Source organism: Culex quinquefasciatus, chromosome 3, assembly GCF_015732765.1.
Source record: "Culex quinquefasciatus strain JHB chromosome 3, VPISU_Cqui_1.0_pri_paternal, whole genome shotgun sequence".
NCBI lineage: Eukaryota > Metazoa > Arthropoda > Insecta > Diptera > Culicidae > Culex > Culex quinquefasciatus.
This window is the reverse complement of record NC_051863.1, coordinates 173,583,295-173,608,177: the sequence shown is the minus strand read 5'-3', so window position 1 is coordinate 173,608,177 and position 24,883 is coordinate 173,583,295. Positions and strand designations below refer to the sequence as shown.

At 37.3% G+C, this 24,883-nt stretch overlaps 1 protein-coding gene across 11 annotated transcripts in view; it reads right to left on the bottom strand.

Moving 5' to 3' along the window:
- Window positions 1-24,883, bottom strand: part of LOC6044582 (RNA binding protein fox-1 homolog 1) — a 520,873-nt gene that overhangs the window by 79,051 nt on the left and 416,939 nt on the right. For all 11 annotated transcript variants that reach the window (XM_038261802.1, XM_038261801.1, XM_038261808.1 and 8 more), the window contains one exon: window positions 13,258-13,350. In XM_038261802.1, coding sequence (XP_038117730.1) covers window positions 13,258-13,350 — 93 coding nt within the window. The remainder of the gene's footprint in view (window positions 1-13,257; window positions 13,351-24,883) is intronic.

Genomic DNA, 24,883 nt, shown 5'->3' with positions numbered 1-24,883 from the left:
ACCGCAAAGAAAACAATGGTAAAGTTATTGTAGGTTCTCCAAACATTTTTTTTAATCATACTATTTCAATTCATCAAAACATCAAATATTCAGACTGACTATCCAACAGTCATACTAAAGTTCGTGACGAATTCATCAAGAAAAGCGATAACTACTTCAATACCACAGTTCACGGTGATTTCAGCTACAACTTCGAGAAGAACTTTTTCACCGCAATTGCCCGGGTCGCCTTCAACTGCAGTTGTGCAACTCTAATTAACTCGCTCGGAAATAATGGACCAATCAATCTTTCTTTAATTTAAAGTCCCCACTTCTTGTGTTCTCTCCGCCGGAGTCCTCTCGTCACGTGGCAAAAAGTTCAATCCACTGGCTTGGAAAATCGATTTTCATTCCGTTACTTTCCCCACCGCGGAATCGCACCCGGACGGACGACACTTGGAAATGGAAAGCTCGTCCAAAGGAAAGCTCCCAAGATTTATCCACCCTTCGAATTAATCCGCGAACGGGCGCGTGCGCCCGTTCTTTCCGAAAATTTATCGGTTTGTAATAATTTTTCCAACTTTCCCTCGACCTTGCGCACCGTCTGTCGAGCAAACTTTTTTCTTTCGCCCTCCCAAAAAAAAAAAAGAGGAAACTTTGGTCAGTCCGCAAAAAAAAACTGCGGCCGGGAATCTGTTCAACAGATTTGGTACGGTCCATTTTTTCCCCGAGCTCAACCGGAGGAAAAACCAGCAAGCTCTCTATAAATTCTGAGCAAACACCCCGCCGGCCTCGAAGCTCGGAACAAATCACCAATCTGATTTCGAGAACGGCGCGGCGAAACGGACCGCAGAAGCTTATCCTTCTCTGGTGGCAGGACTTGGAGGCGGAAGGGTGTTTGGGGGGGAGGGTGGTTAACCAAAATCTGCTGGCGAGCAACCGAGACCGACCTCGGGAATCGGCAGCAGTTTGGAGAGTATGATTAGTGTCCGTCTAATCCGGCGGTGGTGAACTGTGGACTCGCTTTTTGGACTTTTTTCAGCGATCAAGGAATGAATTTGTAAATTGATTCATACCGAAGTTCACGATGAATTGGATCTATTGATTGACAAGGCTTTCAGTGCAATTTTAAGTTAAAAAGCTTAATATTCAAAGTTACATACGAAGCTGAGAACCATTTTTTTTACTGCTGACCATAGTGCTGTTCACGATGAATCGGTTTACAATGTTTTACTGCAATTCACGCTGACTTAAATCTGGCATATTTGATAAATTAAAGACTGCTTATCTAAATCCATCAAAAATGCAAAAATCGAATTTATGAAATTTAGCATACTGAAGTTCATCATAAAATATGCAAAAATCAAAAAAATAAATTGCGACATTGTGACGGTGGTAAACTGTGAACTCGTTTTTTGGACTAATTTTCAGCGATGAAGGAATGAATTTGTAAATTGATTCAAACCGAAGTTCACGATGAATTGGATCTATTGATTGACAAGGCTTTCTGTGTAATTCTAAGTTAAAAAGCTTCAAAAAAGTATTCAAAGTTACAGACGAAGCTAAGAACCATTGTTTCCTGCTGACTATAGTGCTGTTCACGATGAATCGGTTTTCAATATTATACTGTAATTCACGCTGACTTAAATCTGGCATATTTGTTAAATGAAAGACTGCTTATCGAAATCCATCAAAAATGCTTCAATCTAATATATGAAATTTTAGTATACTGAAGTTCATCATGAATTCCTCCAAAATAAAAATAATTTAAATTGCGACATTTAATTTTCTCAACAGCCACCCTACTCAATCAAGAGTTAAAAAAAATCAAATCATTCCAATCTGATTCGATTTCCCCGCCATGTCGACCCCCAACGACGAGGGCGCGGATGCGCTCCAAGAATCATAAAATTTGAATGACGAGAAAACAATCTGCTCCTTGTCCTCCGTCAGTCCGACAGGTCCTTTATTGAGCAGATTATTTCCGCAGTCGTGTCCCGTGTCGCGGCTATTCATTGGAGCCAGTTTGCGAACCTTCTGCCATCCGAAGCGCTCGAAATGCCCGTGACGAGATTTATTCATGGTTGGTAAGCGTCAAAAAGAGCAAATAGGAGCAAGTTTCGAACGGTTTTTTTTACGACCGATGACATCTTTTCATTCTGTTGATGAGATCAGAATAATGTGGAATTCTGGATTTGAATAAACATGTCAAACAATAGGTCAATACCAGAGTTCATGGTGAATTTGTCTAGAATATTTGTCACCAATTATTGTTGAGATTTTTATTGAGTTACTTTTCCATTATGTTTTTTTTTTCATTAAGAAAATGCAATAAAAATAATCAATACTACCATACTAGATTTCATCATGAATTTCACCGATTTTTGGAAAACTCCCCAATTCCCACCAGATTCTATCACCAATCTCCTAGTGAGGTCATTTCTGTTGCCCCTCCCCCAAATGAAGTAAATTTTTATGTTTCCCACGTGAGTGGGCCATCCCTAGACGGTGTCACGTTGATGAAGTTGTTCTGAAAACGGAAACACGGACGGAAAATCAACACTAAACGGCTAATGGCGGTGTTGGTGGCGCAAATAAAAACCACATATTTCCGCATTAATGACCGGCGCCTGGCTCGTTCTCTACAGATTGTCAAACACTGAAACAAGAGGAATGTTTACGCGAATCGTTTTATTTCCCTCCGTTGGATTAACAGCGGGGTTTTAGTGGCCGTAATTTGGTGAACCAGGGTCGGTTTCTGATTGCCATCGGGAGTGGTGGTGTAATTTTTTCAATCATACTTAAACTTAAATTTTACTATTTTTAAAAATATCGAGCAAGATTCGGCGTTGTTACGGAATTTAGGTTATTTTTTTAAATGCTAGGTTTGATCCATTTGATCTTCTTTTCTTACCTCTCATTTTCAGATTCGTGGTTAATTATCAGAATCATGACGACGCGCGTTCTTCCGTTTCGTAACTCGTTGGATCTACAGAATCTGCGTTGCACAACAAGAAACATATGTTGACGATACTTTAATTGTTCAAGTGCTTTCAGGTAGGGCCTAATTTCGTTGCAATTTACGTTTTAAGGGATTACTTTTAGGGGGAACAATCTTTCTACCGAGCAGTTTTCTTTGTGTTATTAAGGTCCAACAACGTTCTCTAAGTTAGCGATTACGTTCGATTTGGAAACAATAGGACTATACTTAATTTCGAAAAGATACATTTGGCAAAGGCACGGTGCAAATACACAGAGATTTGTATTTAAAGAATCACAACTATTTAACGGAAAGTTACTTGGAACAATTGGCGATGACTGACTGAGTTTGAAAAATCTAAAATATTTTGTGTATAAGAGCAATTCTCTACGAAATCGTCAAAATTAAATTATAATTAGTAATTTCTGATTGTTATGATGTCAACAAGTTTATCACTTATTTTTATATTCAATATTTGTTGTATATGTATCTGTAAAGGGTCCTTTTGAGCCATACAATAGTATACATATATTTTGTTTCACAAAGATATGATTATTTGAAAAATACGGTTTTTTCAAAAATATGTTAAATTTATTTCAAAATATCATAATGTTTAATATTAATTTTTAAAATCAAATTTGCAGTCTTTAATCTTTAAAGTATTTTAATTATTTTCAGAACAAACGTACCATTCTAAAATTAAATTATTTCAGGGTAAATTTTAGGTAAAAATGTGTTTTAAGGTATTTAATGTACATTTTATTTCAAAAATCAGAAAAAATATGTTTTGAACTATTTTCAAAAAAAAAATCAAAGACATTTTTCAACCGTCAAATGGCTATTGTTTAGAGTTTTTTTTTAAATTAAAAAAAATGGATTTTTTTCGAAAAACCAAATCTCGTGTGTGTTTTTTAATGCTTTTCTATAGCTTGAAACTTTTGAGTAAAAAAAGCCTTTATGGGTTTGATAATATAAAATAGCCAAGTGAAATCCTGGGTTTCGAAGAAAATTGCTCATGAACCAAATAGATCAAAGTAAAATCTTAAGTTTTTTAGAATGACTGTAACTTCAGAGTAGTTCTCTAGATTTTCGCAATTTTTTACGCGATTTCTAAATTTGATTTGGATGAAACTTTGAACAAGTCTCCATTTGGCAAATTTGTAGGTTATGATTAGGATTTGTAAAAAAATCTTCATTTATCTTAAATTAGTTCCCAAAAACAGTAATTTTATATTTCCGTTTTTTTAATGTTGTAGTAGACTAGAAAAGAGATTTTTTAAGCCATAGTGCATGATGGTGAAAAATCTGGTTTCGAAGATACGATAATTGTAATTATACGATGTTATTTTGAAAAATATCTTAAATGCGGTCAAATTTTTTAAAAATATATATTTAATAGAAAAAAAATATAATTTGCAATCGAAAATTACTTAACGGTGCACATCAACCAGAGCTTTTTCACCCAGATTTTTGATACAGATATTTTAGTAACTTCAAGTTATCAAGTTCACCGTTTGGAGTCAAGTCACTGTTAAGTTATAATTTTTGAAAACCTTTTTTATATATCATTTAAAAAAATATTTTAGAAGAAAAAATATGACATTTTTTTTACAGTTAGCCTGTAATTTAAAACTTATTCGTAAACTATTGCATGAATTTTCAATGCCAAAAATGATTTTTTTGGGAAATTGTTTGATCTTTTGAAAAGGTTTTCAAATACGTAATTTTCTACCTTCAAATTTTATACAAAATAATAAAAAATAAGGTATCTTTAACTGGAAGGATCAGAAAATTTCACAAATATTCCATTTTTATACAGTCCAGACCTGATTATCCGAAGGACTCTGAAAAATTTCAATTCGGATAATCGAACCACGAAAAAGATATGTTTTTCTTTGTCGTACTTTTAATTGTCAAGCTATAGTATGACCCCTAAGCTACTCTAAAGTGATTTAGAATTTTTAATCCAAGATGGCGGCCAAAATGGCGGTTAAGAATTACTGATAAATTGCATTTGTTCATATTTAAGGTAATCAACCCTTCAAAATTGACTAAAACGGGGTCGCATAACTCGAATTTGGTAATAAAAATAAAAAATGAAAAAAAAATTGTGGTTCGATTAACCGAAGCTTCATACAAACCTTCGGATAATTAAACTTCGGATAATCGAGGCTTCGGGTAATCGAGTCTGGACTGTATTCAAATTTGAATGAGCATTTCAAAAATATCTTTCATTTAAAAATATTGATTGAGATTTTTGTAGTACATATTTGCAATGTTCTTCAAAGAACATTTTTTTCAAAAACAAATATTTGGAACCATATTCAGCATCACCATGATTTTTTTTCTAGACCTTAACACATATAAAAAATTCGAAAGCTCAAAAACGTAAATTAAATTGATGTTTTAGTTTTTAAAGAAAATTCCTAATCAACAAACTGTATGGACAAAGTTTCTTACAAATCAAAAATACAAGAAAAAACCAATTTGTGAACAATGGCGCATTTTCAAGTGTTCAATAACTGAACAGTGCTTTGAATAAAAATCGTTTGTATTAGAAAATTAATCAATCAAACCATCAGGTCAGCCATTGTACCTATAGCCGTTTGCGAAAGTATTAGTGTTAACGTGCATCCATTTCAGTTTCGATCGAAGCGATACTCTGTATACAGCAATTCCATTTGAAAAGAGCCTAAACCAAAAAAAAAGTTCTCCGATCGGGCTCAAAATTTTTCTGGGGGTTCCTTGGCCAAAATAATTAGACCCGTATTTTTGTTTGGCCATTAGGTACATCGTGGTGGTTCAAAAATGGCAATTTTCGTCATTTTCGCAAAAACCACTTTTTCTAAAATCATATCTCGCGCCATTTCATCCGATTTTAGCTGTCTTAGACGCAAAGAAGGTGATGAGTTTGGCTATTTGGGAAAAATAGTAAAGTTCAAAAATCTAGCTTAACTATTGAAAAGTCGTATGAAAACTTAAAATGGCGTTTTGACCGTGTCTGGACCAAAGAGCCTATGTCTGAAAATATTTTATCGGATTCCTCGAAAATTTCACATAACATATCAAAATTGGCGATGTCGAACCGTACGTTTCGAGATATGATTTTGAAAAACTGCGTTTTCGACGCGCCACGCGCAAAAACGGAAAATGACGAAATCGGCAAAAATCAACTTTTTCCACTAAAACTGCGATAACTTTAAAATTTCAGCGATGACCTATAGATGTTATGGTACCAAAAGTTGCGTCTCTCAATTACGAAAATTTTGGTACCCAGACATGTATAGGTCATCGCTGAAATTTTAAAGTTATCGCAGTTTTAGTGAAAAAGTTGATTTTTGCCGATTTCGTCATTTTCCCGTTTTTGCACGTGGCGCGTCGAAAACGCAGTTTTTATTTTCAAAAATCGTATCTCCAAAACGTACGGTTCGACATCGCCAATTTTTGATATGTTATGTGAAATTTTCCGAGGAATCCGATAAAATATTTTCAGACATAGGCTCTTTGGTCCAGACACGGTCAAAACGCCATTTTAAGTTTTCATACGACTTTTCAATAGTTAAGCTAGATTTTGAACTTTACTATTTTTCCCAAATAGCCAAACTCATCACCTTTCTTTGCGTCTAAGACAGCTAAAATCGGATGAAATGGCGGAGATATGATTTTAGAAAAAGTGGTTTTTGCGAAAATGACGAAAATTGCCATTTTTGAACCACCTAGCACGATGTAGGCCACCCTAATGGCCAAACAAAAAAATACGGGTCTAATTATTTTGGCCAAGGAACCCCCAGAAAAATTTTGAGCCCGATCGGAGAACTTTTTTTTTGGTTTAGGCTCTTTTCAAATGGAATTGCTGTATACGAATGTTGGAATGTATGTGTGTGAAGAATGCGTAGAGAGAGATAAACGAAAATTACTGTTCTAAAATAGAGAGTTCAACAAACCAAAGAAAAAAGCTAACAAAACTTTCATTCCAAAACTGGAAAAAATGTCGCAACAGTAGTAACAATAGAAAGAAAAGTAGTTTGTAGTAGTGGTGTTGGTGGTACACGAGTGAACATGAGAAGCACTTTGTTTTCGTATAAAGATGCTGAACAGTACGGGTAGAGGTGGTATTGGTAACAACTAGAGAGAGCGAGACAACTTTGAATGTGTTGGTGTGGTCACGCGCGCGAGGGCGTTTACGGAAGAAGACAACAAAAGAAGCGATATTTCGGATGTGTGTAAGTGTGGGTGTGTTGGTGGCGACTGTAGTCGGAAGTGGTGGTAGTGGTGAGAGAGGCAGTTTACTATTTCTAAGTCTAGTGTAACTGGGAGTAATGTTCGATTTAATCTCGGTTTTTGAGGTTTTTTTAGTTCAACCAGCGTAGTTCCGAAAGGTGGTTGAATACTTCTAGGTATTGTTCACGATATTTATAGACACAAATTTGCAGCCTTAGGGTAAGTAATAGTTTTAAATAAAATCAATCGAAACGCCAAACTCAAAACTGTTTAACAATACGGGGAAGTATCGGTTCTCAGAGTAGCAGCTTGCATCACACTAACGGTTAAGAAAGGTACAAATATTCCATATGCTTCCATAATCCAGAGTAATAAGTATGAATATCAAACGTATGGTAACCTAATAGTTTTGGATAATAGCGGTAAAGATTAAAATTAATAAAAAAAAACAAACTTTGAACACAATACTGAAAAACGCACATTTGTTCCACGTCAGAAACACTAAACAAAAAAGAAAAAATGCAAATCGCACTAAGGTTATGATTTTAATATCTAAGGAAGGATCGTTCCAATGGGACACTACTATCTTTCCGTCACAAACAGTAGACTTGCAATTTAAAATTTGAAAACGCAAATAAACGATAGTTAATTGAAACTAAACAACAGTTAGGTGAACATGGTCGCAGAAGATGTTGAAACTTAACTTAAAAGAAAGAAAAGAAATACAGGAACATTGCGATCCATTCCAAAAGTACGTAAAAGTATCAATTATTACTCGGTTAAAATATGTTTAATAAATATCGAATCATACTCGGTTATGCGCAGCGCAATATGAAAGGCACTCCAAAAATAAGTGGGAACAATAGTTGGTAATAACGGTATAATGGTATCGGAAAAGAACGATCATATAATAATTATTTATAAATATATACGTTTCAGAGTACTCAGAACGACGTGCGTTTTCAACCAGTATATGAGGCAAAGAGCAGCGAAGCTGGCGCCATCTTCATGTCAGTTTCTCTTAGTAGAGACACAAACCTCTCCCCAATCCCTAACAGATGGCACCAGCTTCGCTGGGGAAGGTTTTCATCAAGGCATATATTCACTAGCGTCACAGTTTTTTTTTTGGCTTCTCTGGTTCTCAATCATATAATGGTAGAATATTACAATAGAAACTGGCAACACTGCATGACTTTTCGGTTTTATAGGTATATAGATATTTATGTACGGGGGGAAGGGGAAATATATTTAAGGTCGGGGAACACAGGGCACTACTAAAGGGAAAAAGGGAAACACTACCGGGATGACGACGACACACGCCAAGACTAATTATTTTGCTGGCTCTACACAACTCGCTGGCAGCACTGGCTGGTGCAGGAAAATGTTTTCGCGAAAAATTTATCACACTTCTTCCACTGCCCTCTCGCGGCCCATAAAAAGAAGAAAAAACGGGACGCCAGGATTTACGTGTTTTCTTTACGACACAGCGCAAGTGATTAAGGTTACTATAACAGTAGCACTTTGTCACGGGGAAATAAATTTCTCATACTTTGCAGCGGCGGCAGCGCCGCGGAGGTGTAGTTGCTTTTTAAGGGAACTTTTGCACTTGCCACACAAACAATGCTCCAGTTGTGATAAAACTTGGGAGAGCAAGAAAAAAGTCCACGTTTGATAAATGGTCCATCCGTAATTCGAGTCGGGACGAAGTGAAATATTTGAAATATGCAGGCGAATGAAAATTAATGAGAGTAACAGCACAAACACTTTGCGCCGCTTCAGTTTCGGAACACCGTCGTCGTCGCGTTAACTCAATAAAATTAGGGATTTAATGAAGAATCCTCGGCAATGAAGTAATTTATCGGGACGAGACATCGCCCGGCAGACTCACGGTAGAGAGTTTGGCCTGGCAGTAAATTATGGCCCCCAAAAAATGTAAACCGAGCAGTTAATATTATCGCGGTAAATGTTTTTGAATGGATTCGGTCTTCTTTGTTTATCAAATTTAAATGCAAAATAAAAAAATTGTTAGTTTATTTTTTTAAATGAAGTTGCAAAAACGTAGCCCTACGTCATTTTGAAAGTTTCTATCATTTATTGTTAATTTTGCAATAGGTGATTTCTCAAGAGCGCAAATTGTCGTTCAACTTTTTTAATTTTTCCACAATAACTTTTAGTTTTGTTTTGCCGTTCATGCATAAGTGTCCCATGTAAAAACAAGTTTCTTACAAAAATGCGACAATAAGGTGGTTAACGGCTTAAATTTTGTGTCAAAAATGTTATATTTGAAATTTCAAACCCTTAAAAATTTGCTCAGCAAAACTCAGAGAATATCTCAAAAATAGTTTGTAAATAAGGCTGGTACAAATATTTTTAAAAGATTTTTTGAAAACTAATGATTGCAAAACAACTGAACTAGTGTAAAATGCATTTTAAAAAACTTTTTTTATTTAAAGACTATGGCTTGTTATTTAAATTTTTATATTTTTTTTGCCCCCCCCCCCTTGACCTCGGCCTGGGCCGAAGGACAAAAACTTTTTTAAATATTTGCATCGGCCTAAACAGTGCAATTTAACGTGGGGCTACGACCCATCAATTTACGTGATATTTTTTAAAAGTAATGTTTTGGAAATTAGATTTGTACATCATATTTATGGGGTTACATACATGTAAAATGGCAAAAAAAAATCAGAGGTTGGTATGAGCACATACTAATTTTTTTCAATCTGTTTACAAGGTATTAAAATATACATTTTCAACTTTTAACAAAACAAAATTTAAAGTCATTTGGTTGTTTCTTTGCCAAAATATAGCTATTTGAAAAAAAGCAGTTTCAAAAAACGGGTTCCACGATATCTCAACACTGCTTCGACCAAATCGGCTCAAAATTTTGGCGAAGACTCGCTAAACCGGTTCCGTGTGCATGACGAAGGCCGATTTTCAAAAAAATTATTTTAAAAAAGCTTAAAATATTTTTAAGTTTTTCATATTAGAAATCATCAGTTATGGATTTTTGTATTTAAAAAAAAGCAAAATTTCAGCTAATTCGGTCCATCCCATCTCGAGATATCGAGATCAACTCTGTGTTTAGAGAAAAACGCTCACAAAGTTTGACAGTTCGCTTTGCGCATGGCAAAATTTTAAACTTAAATCGTCTGTCACTCACTTGAATCATGAAATATCTTCATGAAACTTTCATGAGTGATTAAAGTCATCTTTTTAGTGGAATTATCAATTTTGCCGTGATATGAAATTTTGAGATTTTCTCATGAATGTAACCCCTTAACAAATTTAGGTTAACAATAAGCTGACGAAATTATAGTAAATTTTAAATTTTAATTTTAAAAGTATGAATGTTTGATAAAGATTTCCAATCAAATCTTTATTATAAAAATAACAATCAAATTATTTTGCGCGAAAGTTTCAACTGATAATTTTACCAGGTTCAGCGTTATTTTATAGATAAGATAGGAAAATTGAACAAGATTTGAAGTATTTTTCAAGTATACGTAGGATTTCGGCAAAAACATTTTTGTTTGATATTTATGAAAAAATATGTTTCATTAGTTGAATCGAAGACTGTGTCAGGCTTATATGTTAAGAGGGGGGAAGAGGGGTCAATAATTTCAATTTTCGTGTTACGTTGTTAAAGAACGTTCTTTAAAGACTCGATTATCCGTAGCCTCGATTTTTCGAAGTTTCAATTAATTATTCGAAGTTTGATTATCCGAGCTCTCCTTAAAAATTTATTTTACTGTTTTATCTTCTTATTTTGTTTTTATTAATTTTAAATCAATTAACAACTAATTTTAACAAGCAAATTATATCGCATTAAATTCACAAATGTTTTTGACGTAGTGCTACAATGTATTCATCTAGTTTATATTGAGAATATTAAACAATTTTTGGACAAATCTTTGTTTAAATAAAATACAAAAAAAAGTTTGGACAACATCCAGAAGAAATCGCTCGTTTTGTTATAATTTATATAGACTTAACAAACAAATGTGCTAGATTTATGAAAAAAAATCCACGTGAAAATAATAAAATCAAATTTATAATCATTACATTGGAAAAAGATGGTTTAACGAAACAGTTCGATTGAATAGTTTATTTTATGTGTTTTAAAAGAATGATTTATAAATAGATTTGAACACGATTTCTTACAATTTTAGGTTAAAAATAGGACGTGAATTTTTTATATTTCAAAGCGATGACTTTGAGTAAGATTTGATTTGGCTGTGACGTATTTTTTTACTTTCAATGATAAAATAAAATGATAAAAACTGAACTGGTTCCAAGGAAATTCAAATAAAGAAATACAACATCCAATTTATTATGAATAAAAATGATAACTGATTTGATTTTATTTAAAAACACTTTTAAGAAACTGTATTCGAACGTTTTAGAGCTAATTTAGTGCATATTATGTCAACATTAGGTGCTAGATGGAAATACATGCCATTTTTCTGTTTATATACATTTTGCAAACTATTAAGAAACATCTTTTAACAAAAATATTTTACATGAATTAGTTTGCGTGGTCAGTTGGACGACGTAAAAACAGTTTATTATATTATTTTTAAATTAAACTTTAACACATTTCCAGCAAATCTAATCTTTATAAATAAAGCAATTCAACTATTTTATTTGATATAGATAACTGTCAACTTGACGTAGGACTACTATTCATTAACTTATTAAATGTAAATTTTAAGATTTTTTTTTCAGATGAAATTTTTTTTCCGATTTTTTACAGATTCAACGGATTTATCAGTTTGAGGTATGACTACGTCATAATAATTTTGTAATAAAAATACGCAGACAAAAAACATTTATATATTTTTTATGAGATCGATATCTACTACAGTCCACACTTGATTATCCGAAGGCCTTGACAAAATTTCACTCCGGATCGATACTTCGGATAATCGAATCATAAAAAAATTATTTTTTGTCTATTTTTTAATTGTTGAGTTTTAATATAACCCTTAACCCTTTCAGGCCTGAATTTCGAATTTTTTTTTTGATTTAATGATGGGAAAATGATTCTTATCACCATATGAAAATTATAAGCTAGTTTTGGAAATTTTGATTTTTGGGTCATATATGACCCATCAGGCTTGAATGGGTTAAACTACTTTGACTAATTACGGATGGCGGCCAAAATGGCGATGATGAAATATTGAAAAGAAAAAAAAATGATTTTATTATAATTTTACAGGCATTTAACCATTCAAGAAGATAAAAAACACGATTTTTTTTTCGTGATTCGATTACCCAATGCAAACCTTCGGATAATCGAACTTCGGATAATCGACACTTCGGATAATCGATGCTTCGGATGATCGAGTCTGTACTGTAATGTAACGTTGGGCTACGGCATATCCAAAAAATATATTGCAGGGATTTTTTTTGTACATTAAACGATCCAGTATCCTGGTTAACGCCATAATTAATAGATTAACGAAGAACTACGTCAAATCAATGTAACCGTTCGACTCTTTCTTAAATTCTCGGATAAATCAAATCAGGCGTGACTCCGGTGAGCTTCAACATTATACTAAGACATAAAAAAAAATGTTTCTCAGTGTAATCGTCAAGGATTTCCAATAATTCCATCCTTATTTTTGAAATGCTCACATTCTTTCCCTAAATGTCATCTCACGCAACATCTTAAATGTCATCACATTCAGCGAGGACCCTCCATCAAGTGCACATGACATGCCTGGGGAGGTAACTAATTACGGTTATAACATGATCCAGCTGCTTGCAACAACTAAGCACTACTGAAAAAGGGAAGCGGCCACCCCAGTTAAAGGCGGCGGATGCACTTAAGGACGCAATCGTTCTTCCCAAAGTGCCCCGTCGTTGGAGCTCGAGAGCCAGCAAAATAATTAGCACCAAGTTTCTGCAGTCGTGTTGGAACTAGCTGAAAATCTAGGATTATTTTTCATATAAAACTAACATCTAGTATATATTGACGGGGGAACGGGAGGGGGAATTTATGGAGGATTTTGGTCATATTCGGGAAATTTAAGGGAAAGGGGGGTAGTAATAAAAAATCTGTTCATGCACACCTCAATCTTGCGTCCCTCAACCACAGTGCCGTGAAGACGTTCGCGTGCTCGCTCCGCATCGCTACTATTAGCGAATGTTACAAAACCGAATCCCTACATGCAAAAAGGACAGAACAAGAAACATGCATTAAAAAACAGCGGTTCGCTCAAAAACAACGTGCAACAAAAAATATTATTCTTTTTTTTTTGGGTATTTTTTTTTTTGTTTTGCATATATATACTTTTTATTTTGTTCAGTGAAAAGTGTGTGTCTGTGTAAACAACACAACATCTTTGGAAGGTTTAACTTTTGCGTTTATTTTTTTTTTAACTTGCTCTAACAGACAGTACAGTTCAATTGCTTTTTTTATTATTCCGATCGATTTTACGCTTTAACTGGGTTACGTTTTAAAAACTCAAAAAATACAAAAGAACAGACTTGCTCTAAAGTGGTGTGAATACTGTTTTTGGAAAACAAAGAATAAAATAAAGAAACAAAAAAGGTTGGTTCCATGTAACAATTACTCTAACGGTCTGCACAGGAGCTGAAGGGTTAATAGTTATAGCAATAGAAGTAGAGAGAGAAAGTAAATAGAAAGAGTAAGGTTTGTTTTGCTCATTGCAGCGGAATCAACAACAATTCAAATAATGAACGAAAAACCGCAATCGGAAAAACAACTGTCTATAGGCGTCACAATCATCATCATACTCATAAAAAAACATTGTGTAATTGTTATTGTAGGTTTCACTAAAATAAAAAAATGTAATTAAAAAAGCATAACTGTAAAGGTGAAGGGAGATGGAAATAAAAAAATAGAGAAAAACAGTCGAAAAAGGGAGAAAATTATGCAATCGATCTGTTTTGATTAGAAGAAAAAATGAATAAATCATAGACAATCACAATAATTTTGAGAGGGAGAGAGACAGAAAGGTGAAGGTGAAATGTGTGTTGTGGCTGTTGTCATACATTATTTGCGCTCATTTTAATGATACACGGGTGAACAAAATATGAAAAACAGATTTTCCGCACCGCTGCAATGATGCCCATAAAAAGGGTGCTTTAAAATTCATTGGTACACATAAAAATGTGCTTTTAACAAGGGAAGAGGAGGGTTGAAATTAAATTGTTCGTTAACCGTTCGAGCAGACTAATTTATTTTCACCCGGAAACGATAGGTGTTTAAACGTGTGTTTGTGTGTTAAATTAAGCAATTTAAAGCAAAATTGTTAAAAGAAAAATAAAACTATAAAATTTAGTTCGTCGTCTACTTTTAATTTTTAAGTGTTCGTGTTTGCGTGTACGTTTTACGGTGTCATTTGTGCTGATTAAGATTAGTACTATCCTACCATCATTCGGTATGCCACGCCCCTTTAGTGGTTTAACAGGCTTTACAAATTACACCAATTCTACCGATATAAATTGTGGTTGGTTATTGCATTCACAGAGTTTCAATTGTGAAGAATAGTGGACAATTTTTTGCAGGAAATTCAGATTTTTAATAATAATTCACCTACAATTTGGTATTATAACTATTAATTAGAAGGCTGTTTCAAAAAGGAATGTTTCTTATTTAGTAAACATGAGAAAACGTTAACCTACATCAAATTGGAAAATTAAAATAAAATAAATCGGATCGGATTGGTTTTTTTAAAATTAAAAAAGATTATAAAAAAAATAAAAAAAATAAAGAGAAATATGAAGTTGAAATCAAATATCAGTCATTATATTTTTATTGTGTTGTTTCTTATTTAGCAAATATGGGAAAACGTTAACCTACGTCGAATTAAAAACTAAATTAAAATAAATCGGATAAGTTTTTCAAGAATTGAAAAAATCACAAAAAAAGAAATATGAAGTTGAAATGAAATATTAGTCATTATATTTTTAAACGAAATAATTTTAAAATTATACAATTTAAGTCAAGCAATGAAATCCAATTTCAAATTTCATCAAAAAATCGTCCACCACCTCGCGATTCTATTGTTCTCGCAACAACAAACAAACCCACAATCAAAAAACGTGTGAAGCATTCCATCGCAAGCACACAAGCGTGTTGTTGCTGATGTTGTTGTGTTCTCTCCCTAGGAAACAAAAAAGGTCACCTGTCAAAACTCTAAACTAATACACACAAAAGGCGTGCGGCGCGTCACAACACGGTCCAAAAGAACAATCACAAACAAGGAATCATTCCAGGAAAACTTTTTTTTTTCAGGTGTGTGTATTGTACTGTCGTGTGTGTGTATTTGTGACAGATGAACGTGTTTGTCTGTATGCGTGAAGGCATGGTTCATATTAATGTTGAATAAACAAAAGGGCATGCAAAACACGGATATGCGTGACATTTTGAAACAATTGATGTAGTTTTTAGAGAAAAAGGGCGTGGCTCAGTAATCTTGTGTTGAATGTTTTAGTCGTTTGAATTGAAAAAAAAAAAACAAAAGAAAACACCGAACAAAAAACTTTTAAGTGTGTAAAATGGTTCAAGCGATAGAAAAACAATACAAAGGGTCATTCGGTCGGTACTTCCGTCAAACACTAAGAAGGAACAATTCAGCCCAACAAATTAAAAAATAAAACAATAAAAAAAAGACAAAAAGAGAAACACGTTTCAAGAGACAATTAAAAAAAGTGATTGTACAGAACTAGGACAACTAAAAGAATTCCGAGGGGGATTCTTCCCAGTACAAGAGGCAGAAAACGTTCGAAAAGTGAAAAGAAAGTAAAAACAAACACCGTCGTACTTGTTAAGGTTACACACAACCACACAAACAAAGCATTTGCCGGAAAAGTGTCGAAAATTGGAACAATAGAAACAAGCGTAAACGAATCTCAAAAGAAAACAGTTTGTAATTAGGGACGTTCCCTGAATTATCTCTCTTTCTGTGTCTGTGAATCGTCATCTATATGAAGAAAGAGTTAATTGAGTGGGTAAATTTGATTTTGATGGATAAAGTCAACACTCGGAAAAGGAAGTTAATCGAAAAGGTGACACAACAAGTCCAGTAGCACTGTTAAAATAAAAAAAAAAGAAACTTCAAAATAAAAGGATTGAGAGTGGCTGATTTGTTTTGAAACACTTTTTTTTATTAAAGTCGCTAAACTTTTATTTTTGTAACCAAATTATCATAATTCAGCTGCGTGTAAAAGGACGGGGTGTACAATTAATGTTGTTAACCTGGCCATGGTCTTCGTTTCGTACATACACTTATGGTACTCGGGTCTATATGACCCAGAAATGTTTTTGGCTGCCAAAATTCGGAATCTTGACCGATTTTGGATGTCTTGGCCGCAAATGAAAGGTTTGAATGTCTACTTTGCGATTCCGACTAGCAGAACCGGTTTTGGGCACTGTGGCCACCGGGAACCTGCTACAACCGAAAAAAGTCCTTTTTGAGGCCCCGACTTTGAGGACCTGTATCTCCGGAACGATAACACATAGCGGGTTACTTCCAGTTGCATTTGACGGGTAATAACCTCAACTTTAAGCTTCCCTAGAGATTATTTGTCAAAAGTGGACACCGGTTCCGTTAACCCGGAACATCCGAAAAACATGATTTTTTCAGCTTTTGTTATAAAATCAACACACTAGTAAATTTTTTCAACCGGATTTTTTGTAAAACATTACATACGCACACTACATACTACCACTGACTGTTTCGGATCGTTCCGGCCAACTGTGGCCAATCTGGAACCGGTTCCAGGGTACCACCAAAACGGTTCCAATAATGGTATCGCTAGAAACCCGTCATGTAGCATATCAAACTTCATGAAATTGAAAATTATGACCATCTGAGTTCATGCCGATATCCTCTGACTCAACCTGGTCATGCTGGAACCGGTTACCGGTGGCCAGTGGGGGACACTTCCGGAGTATGCAAGGAAGCATATCATGCGACATATCAAACTTCATGAAATTGAAAATTATGACCATCTGAGGTCATGCCGATATCCTCTGACTCAACCTGGTCACGCCGGAACCGGTTACTGGTGGCCACTGAGGGACACTGCCGGAGTATGCAAAAAACCCTACCATGTGACGTATCAAACTGCATGAAATAGAAAATTATGACCATCTGAGGTCATGCCAATACCCAATGACCCAACCTGGTCACTCGGAACCGGTTACCGGTGGCCACTGCGGGACACTTCCGGAGTATGCAGGGAAGCATATCATGCGACATATCAAACTTCATGAAATTGAAAATTACGATTATCTGAGGTCAAGCCGATATCCTATGACCCAACCTGGTCACGCCGGAATCGGTTACCGGTGGCCACTGCGGGACACTGCCGGAGTATGCAAAGAACCCTACCATGCGACATATCAAACTGCATGAAATTGAAAATTATGACCATCTGAGGTCATGCCAATATCCTGACTCACCTTGGTCACGCCGGAACCGGTTACCAGTGGCCACTGGGGGACACTTCCGGGGTATGCAGGGAAGCATATCATGTGACATATCAAACTTCATGAAATTGAAAATTACGATTATCTGAGGTCATACCGATATCCTATGACCCAACCTGGTCACGCCGGAATCGGTTACTGGTGGACACGGGGGGACACTTACGAAGTAGGCAAGGAAGCATATCATGCGACTTATCAAACTTCATGAAATAGAAAATTATGACCATCTGAGGTCATGCCAATATCTTATGACCCAACCTGGTCACGCCAGAACCGGTTACCGGTAGCCACTGGGGACACTTCCGGAGTATGCAGGAAGCAAATCATGCGACATATCAAACTTCATGAAATAGCAAATAATGACCATCTAAGGACATATCGCTATTCTTTGACCCAACCTGGTTACGCCAGATCCGGTTGCCGCTGGCCACTAGGGGACAATTCCGGAGTATGCAAGGAAGCATATCATGTGACATATCAAACCTCATGATTTTGCAAATTATGACCACCAAAGGTCTTGCCCACGTTTTTTAATCCAACCTGGCCACTGGGAGACAATTTCTGATGGCGATGTCCTCCGGCCCATCCTGATTAATTTGGAACCGAAAATGGGTTGGGAATGGAGGAAATTTGTGAAACATGCAAAGAACCAACTTTGAAGTTTCTTCTCGAACCTAAGATTTAAAAGGTTTTAATGGGGAGAGCACCAAATCCTTTTTATTTTCCAAGGAACCTTCCATCCCAGGGTTCGGACTGACGACCTTTGGATTGGGAGTCGAACCGCCGCCAGCGACTCCACCGAAGTAGGCTTGGTTTGGAGTGTTGATTGTACTTATAGCAGGGAGAAAACTGGAATGATCAAATGACCGTACAACAACTGAGGCTGGAACCGACGTTCTACTTCCCCATCCGATAGAAGGCGTGATGACACATTACTCGTCACAAGAAATGTGGACGCAATCACACTAGCAGCTACACAACCGAGCCCGATTACCATTCCGGAACCATTTAATTGATGGCGGTTTGAATTTTCTGTAGTAGATAAATTTAGTTGAACCTTCCAAAATTACCTAACTTACAGACCCTCCGGAAGTGCCCCCCAGTGGCAACCCGTATCCGGTTCCGGAGTGACCAAGTTGGGTCATAGGATATCGGCATAACCTTAGATGGTGATAATTTTTAATTTCATGATGTTTGATACGTCGCGTGATATGTTTCCTTGAATTCTCCGGAAGTGTCCCCCACTGGGACCGGTACCCGGTTCCTGAGTGACCAAGTTGGGTCATAGGATATCGGCATGGCCTAGATCAGTGGTCCTCAGCCAGCTGATCATCGCGGACTAATTTGGAAATTTGCTCCAGAGTCGCGGGGTAAATAAAAAATAAGTTGTAGAGTAGAATAGTTTGAAAATGAATTTTTGACAAACAACTTAATTTTTGACAATTTAGAAATTGTCACCAATTATACATAATCAATTGAAAAAAATTCAACATTCTTCATACATTTTTCTCATCATATTGCATGTTTTAAAATATAATTGTTGTACAATTCGACAATATTTCACTTAAAAAATATATTTTTTTGTTATATTTATAATAACTTTTTTGTTGATAATCATTTTCTTGGTTTTGCGTACACATTTGGTTTGATTGTTCTATTTAAGCTTTGAATGTTTTGCTATTTTTTCAATGATTTTTGAGTGAATTTTGAAGTAACAGTAATAAGTTTTGAATTTGGCTTCATCCATAAAGTACGTCACGCTAAAATCAGCCAAAATTTACCCCCTCCCCCTTTGTCAAGCTTTTCCTATACTTATAACACGCAATGTCACACTTGCTCAGACCCCCTCCCCTAGAGCGTGACATACTTCATGGATGACGCCTTATTCTTATGTTATAAGAAAAAACATATTTATTGAAATTTAGAAGTTTATTTTGTTAAAAAAATTTGTATTATTGAACAAGATAAAAAAGTGTTTTTTTCAAAGATTTTGAAATTTTTTAAGGTACGAAGTATAATCTTCTCGTTTCATTTTGAATCAAAGATTAGGGCACAAAATACAAAAAAAAAACAAAAATATAATCAAATAGAATTTTTATGTTCTGTCGATTTTTTAGGATAACAAAATTGAACCAAAAAATATTAGCTCGGAATAATATTTTATAATTTCTTAATTCAATATTTCTAACAAGTTTTAGTCAGAAAGTGATCTGATGTTTAGAACTGTTGGATATTTATTAACTCTTAGTATTTTTAGCAACGTGATTCCTAGATAATAAAAAGTTCATGTTTCATATTCATTATTTCCAAATTTAGAAATTTAATCGTTTTATAAATTCTTCAGGAAAATTAGGCACCACTAGTTTATTACTTCCCACGACCTTATAAATATTGTAGAAACCTGAAATCAATTATGGTTATTTCGTCAAAAAAAAAACATATTTTTTTCTTTTTAAAGAAACTTAGTTCATGATTTCTCTAGCGGACTTCATATGAGAACGCAAAGTGGGCCGGATTCCAAAATAATTTCAAAACCATCCCGAAGGCCGTACAAAAGACCTCGGTAAGCCACATACGGCCCGCTGGTCGCATTTTGGTGACCACCACCGCCTTAGATGGTTATAATTTTCAAATTCATGAGGTTTGATACGTCGCTTGATATGCTTTTCTGCATACTCCGTAAGTGTCCCCCAGTGGCCACAGGTTCCGGCGTGACCAGGTTGGGTCAGAGGATATCCGCGTGACCTTAGATGGTCATAATTTTCTATTTCATGAAGTTTGATATGTCGCATGATATGCTTCCTTGCATACTCCGTAAGTGTCCCCCCGTGTCCACCGGTAACTGGTTCCGGCGTGACCAGGTTGGGTCATAGGATATTGGCATGACCTTAGATGGTCATAATTTTCTATTTCATGAAGTTTGATACGTCGCATGGCAGGGTTCTTTGCATACTCCGGAAGTGTCCCCCCGTGTCCACCATTAACCGGTTCCGGCGTGACCAGGTTGGGTCATAGGATGTTGGCAAGATTTTAGGTGGTCATAATTTTCTATTTCATGACGTTTGATATGTCGCATGATATGCTTCCTTGCATAATCCGGAATTGTCCTTCAGTGTCCACCGGTAACCGGTTCCGGAGTGACCAGGTTGGGTCAGAGGATATTGACATGACCTCAGATGGTCATAATTTTCAATTTCATGAAGTTTGATACGTCGCATGGTAGGGTTCTTTGCATACTCCGTAAGTGTCCCCAGTGGCCACCGGTAACCGGTTCCGGCGTGACCAGGTTGAGTCATAGGATATTGGCAAGACCTTAGGTGGTCATAATTTTCTATTTCATGACGTTTGATATGTCGCATGATATGCTTCCTTGCATACTCCGGAAGTGTCCCCAGTGGTCACTGGTAACCGGTTCCGGAGTGACCAGGTTGGGTCAGAGGATATCGGCATGACCTCAGATGGTCATAATTTTCAATTTCATGAAGTTTGATATGTCGCATGATATGCTTCCCTGCATACTCCGGAAGTGTCCCCAGTGGCCACCGGTAACTGGTTCCGGAGTGACCAGGTTGGGTCAGAGGATATTGGCATGACCTCAGATGGTCATAATTTTCAATTTCATGAAGTTTGATACGTCGCATGGCAGGGTTCTTTGCATACTCCGGAAGTGTCCCCCCGTGTCCACCATTAACCGGTTCCGGCGTGACCAGGTTGGGTCATAGGATATTGGCAAGATTTTAGGTGGTCATAATTTTCTATTTCATGACGTTTGATATGTCGCATGATATGCTTCCTTGCATAATCCGGAATTGTCCTTCAGTGTCCACCGGTAACCGGTTCCGGAGTGACCAGGTTGGGTCAGAGGATATTGACATGACCTCAGATGGTCATAATTTTCAATTTCATGAAGTTTGATACGTCGCATGGTAGGGTTCTTTGCATACTCCGTAAGTGTCCCCAGTGGCCACCGGTAACCGGTTCCGGCGTGACCAGGTTGAGTCATAGGATATTGGCAAGACCTTAGGTGGTCATAATTTTCTATTTCATGACGTTTGATATGTCGCATGATATGCTTCCTTGCATACTCCGGAAGTGTCCCCCAGTGGCCACTGGTAACCGGTTCCGGAGTGACCAGGTTGGGTCAGAGGATATCGGCATGACCTCAGATGGTCATAATTTTCAATTTCATGAAGTTTGATATGTCGCATGATATGCTTCCCTGCATACTCCGGAAGTGTCCCCCAGTGGCCACCGGTAACTGGTTCCGGAGTGACCAGGTTGGGTCAGAGGATATTGGCATGACCTCAGATGGTCATAATTTTCAATTTCATGAAGTTTGATACGTCGCATGGCAGGGTTCTTTGCATACTCCGGAAGTGTCCCCCCGTGTCCACCATTAACCGGTTCCGGCGTGACCAGGTTGGGTCATAGGATATTGGCAAGATTTTAGGTGGTCATAATTTTCTATTTCATGACGTTTGATATGTCGCATGATATGCTTCCTTGCATAATCCGGAATTGTCCTTCAGTGTCCACCGGTAACCGGTTCCGGAGTGACCAGGTTGGGTCAGAGGATATTGACATGACCTCAGATGGTCATAATTTTCAATTTCATGAAGTTTGATACGTCGCATGGTAGGGTTCTTTGCATACTCCGTAAGTGTCCCCAGTGGCCACCGGTAACCGGTTCCGGCGTGACCAGGTTGAGTCATAGGATATTGGCAAGACCTTAGGTGGTCATAATTTTCTATTTCATGACGTTTGATATGTCGCATGATATGCTTCCTTGCATACTCCGGAAGTGTCCCCAGTGGCCACTGGTAACCGGTTCCGGAGTGACCAGGTTGGGTCAGAGGATATCGGCATGACCTCAGATGGTCATAATTTTCAATTTCATGAAGTTTGATATGTCGCATGATATGCTTCCCTGCATACTCCGGAAGTGTCCCCCAGTGGCCACCGGTAACTGGTTCCGGAGTGACCAGGTTGGGTCAGAGGATATTGGCATGACCTCAGATGGTCATAATTTTCAATTTCATGAAGTTTGATACGTCGCATGGCAGGGTTCTTTGCATACTCCGGAAGTGTCCCCCCGTGTCCACCATTAACCGGTTCCGGCGTGACCAGGTTGGGTCATAGGATATTGGCAAGATTTTAGGTGGTCATAATTTTCTATTTCATGACGTTTGATATGTCGCATGATATGCTTCCTTGCATAATCCGGAATTGTCCTTCAGTGTCCACCGGTAACCGGTTCCGGAGTGACCAGGTTGGGTCAGAGGATATTGACATGACCTCAGATGGTCATAATTTTCAATTTCATGAAGTTTGATACGTCGCATGGTAGGGTTCTTTGCATACTCCGTAAGTGTCCCCCAGTGGCCACCGGTAACCGGTTCCGGCGTGACCAGGTTGAGTCATAGGATATTGGCAAGACCTTAGGTGGTCATAATTTTCTATTTCATGACGTTTGATATGTCGCATGATATGCTTCCTTGCATACTCCGGAAGTGTCCCCCAGTGGCCACTGGTAACCGGTTCCGGAGTGACCAGGTTGGGTCAGAGGATATCGGCATGACCTCAGATGGTCATAATTTTCAATTTCATGAAGTTTGATATGTCGCATGATATGCTTCCCTGCATACTCCGGAAGTGTCCCCAGTGGCCACCGGTAACTGGTTCCGGAGTGACCAGGTTGGGTCAGAGGATATTGGCATGACCTCAGATGGTCATAATTTTCAATTTCATGAAGTTTGATACGTCGCATGGCAGGGTTCTTTGCATACTCCGGAAGTGTCCCCCCGTGTCCACCATTAACCGGTTCCGGCGTGACCAGGTTGGGTCATAGGATATTGGCAAGATTTTAGGTGGTCATAATTTTCTATTTCATGACGTTTGATATGTCGCATGATATGCTTCCTTGCATAATCCGGAATTGTCCTTCAGTGTCCACCGGTAACCGGTTCCGGAGTGACCAGGTTGGGTCAGAGGATATTGACATGACCTCAGATGGTCATAATTTTCAATTTCATGAAGTTTGATACGTCGCATGGTAGGGTTCTTTGCATACTCCGTAAGTGTCCCCAGTGGCCACCGGTAACCGGTTCCGGCGTGACCAGGTTGAGTCATAGGATATTGGCAAGACCTTAGGTGGTCATAATTTTCTATTTCATGACGTTTGATATGTCGCATGATATGCTTCCTTGCATACTCCGGAAGTGTCCCCTAGTGGCCACTGGTAACCGGTTCCGGAGTGACCAGGTTGGGTCAGAGGATATCGGCATGACCTCAGATGGTCATAATTTTCAATTTCATGAAGTTTGATATGTCGCATGATATGCTTCCTGCATACTCCGGAAGTGTCCCCCAGTGGCCACCAGTAACCGGTTCCGGCGTGACCAGGTTGAGTCAGAGGATATCGGCATGACCTCAGATGGTCATAATTTTCAATTTCATGAAGTTTGATATGTCGCATGATATCCTTCCTCGCATACTCCGGAAGTGTCCCCCACTGGCCACCGGTAACCGGTTCCAGCATGACCAAGTTGAGTCAGAGGATATCGGCATGAACTCAGATGGTCATAATTTTCAATTTCATGAAGTTTGATATGCAACATGACGGGTTTCTAGCGATACCATTATTGGAACCGTTTTGGTGGTACCCTGGAACCGGTTCCGGATTGGCCACAGTTGGCGGGGACGATCCCAAACAGTCAGGGGTAGTATGTAGTGTACGTATGTAATGATTTACAAAAAATCCGGTTGAAAAAATTTACTAGTGTGTTGATTTTATAACAAAAGCTGAAAAAATCATGTTTTTCGGATGTTCCGGGTTAACGGAACCGGTGTCCACTTTTGACAAATAATCTCTACGGGAGCTTAAAGTTGAGGTTATTACCCGTCAAATGCAACTGGAAGCAACCCGCTATATGTTATCGTTCCGGAGATACAGGTCCTCAAAGTCGGGGCCTCAAAAAGGACTTTTTTCGGTTGTAGCAGGTTCCCGGTGGCCACAGTGCCCAAAACCGGTTCTGCTAGTCGGAATCGCAAAGTAGACATTCAAACCTTTCATTTGCGGCCAAGACATCCAAAATCGGTCAAGGTTCCGAATTTTGGCAGCCAAAACATTTCTGGGTCATATAGACCCGAGTACCATAAGTGTGACTTTTTTCTGGGGCACTTCCGGTAGCCACCGGAAGTCCATTTTGGCTCAAATGTGTGTCTTGGTAAGATAC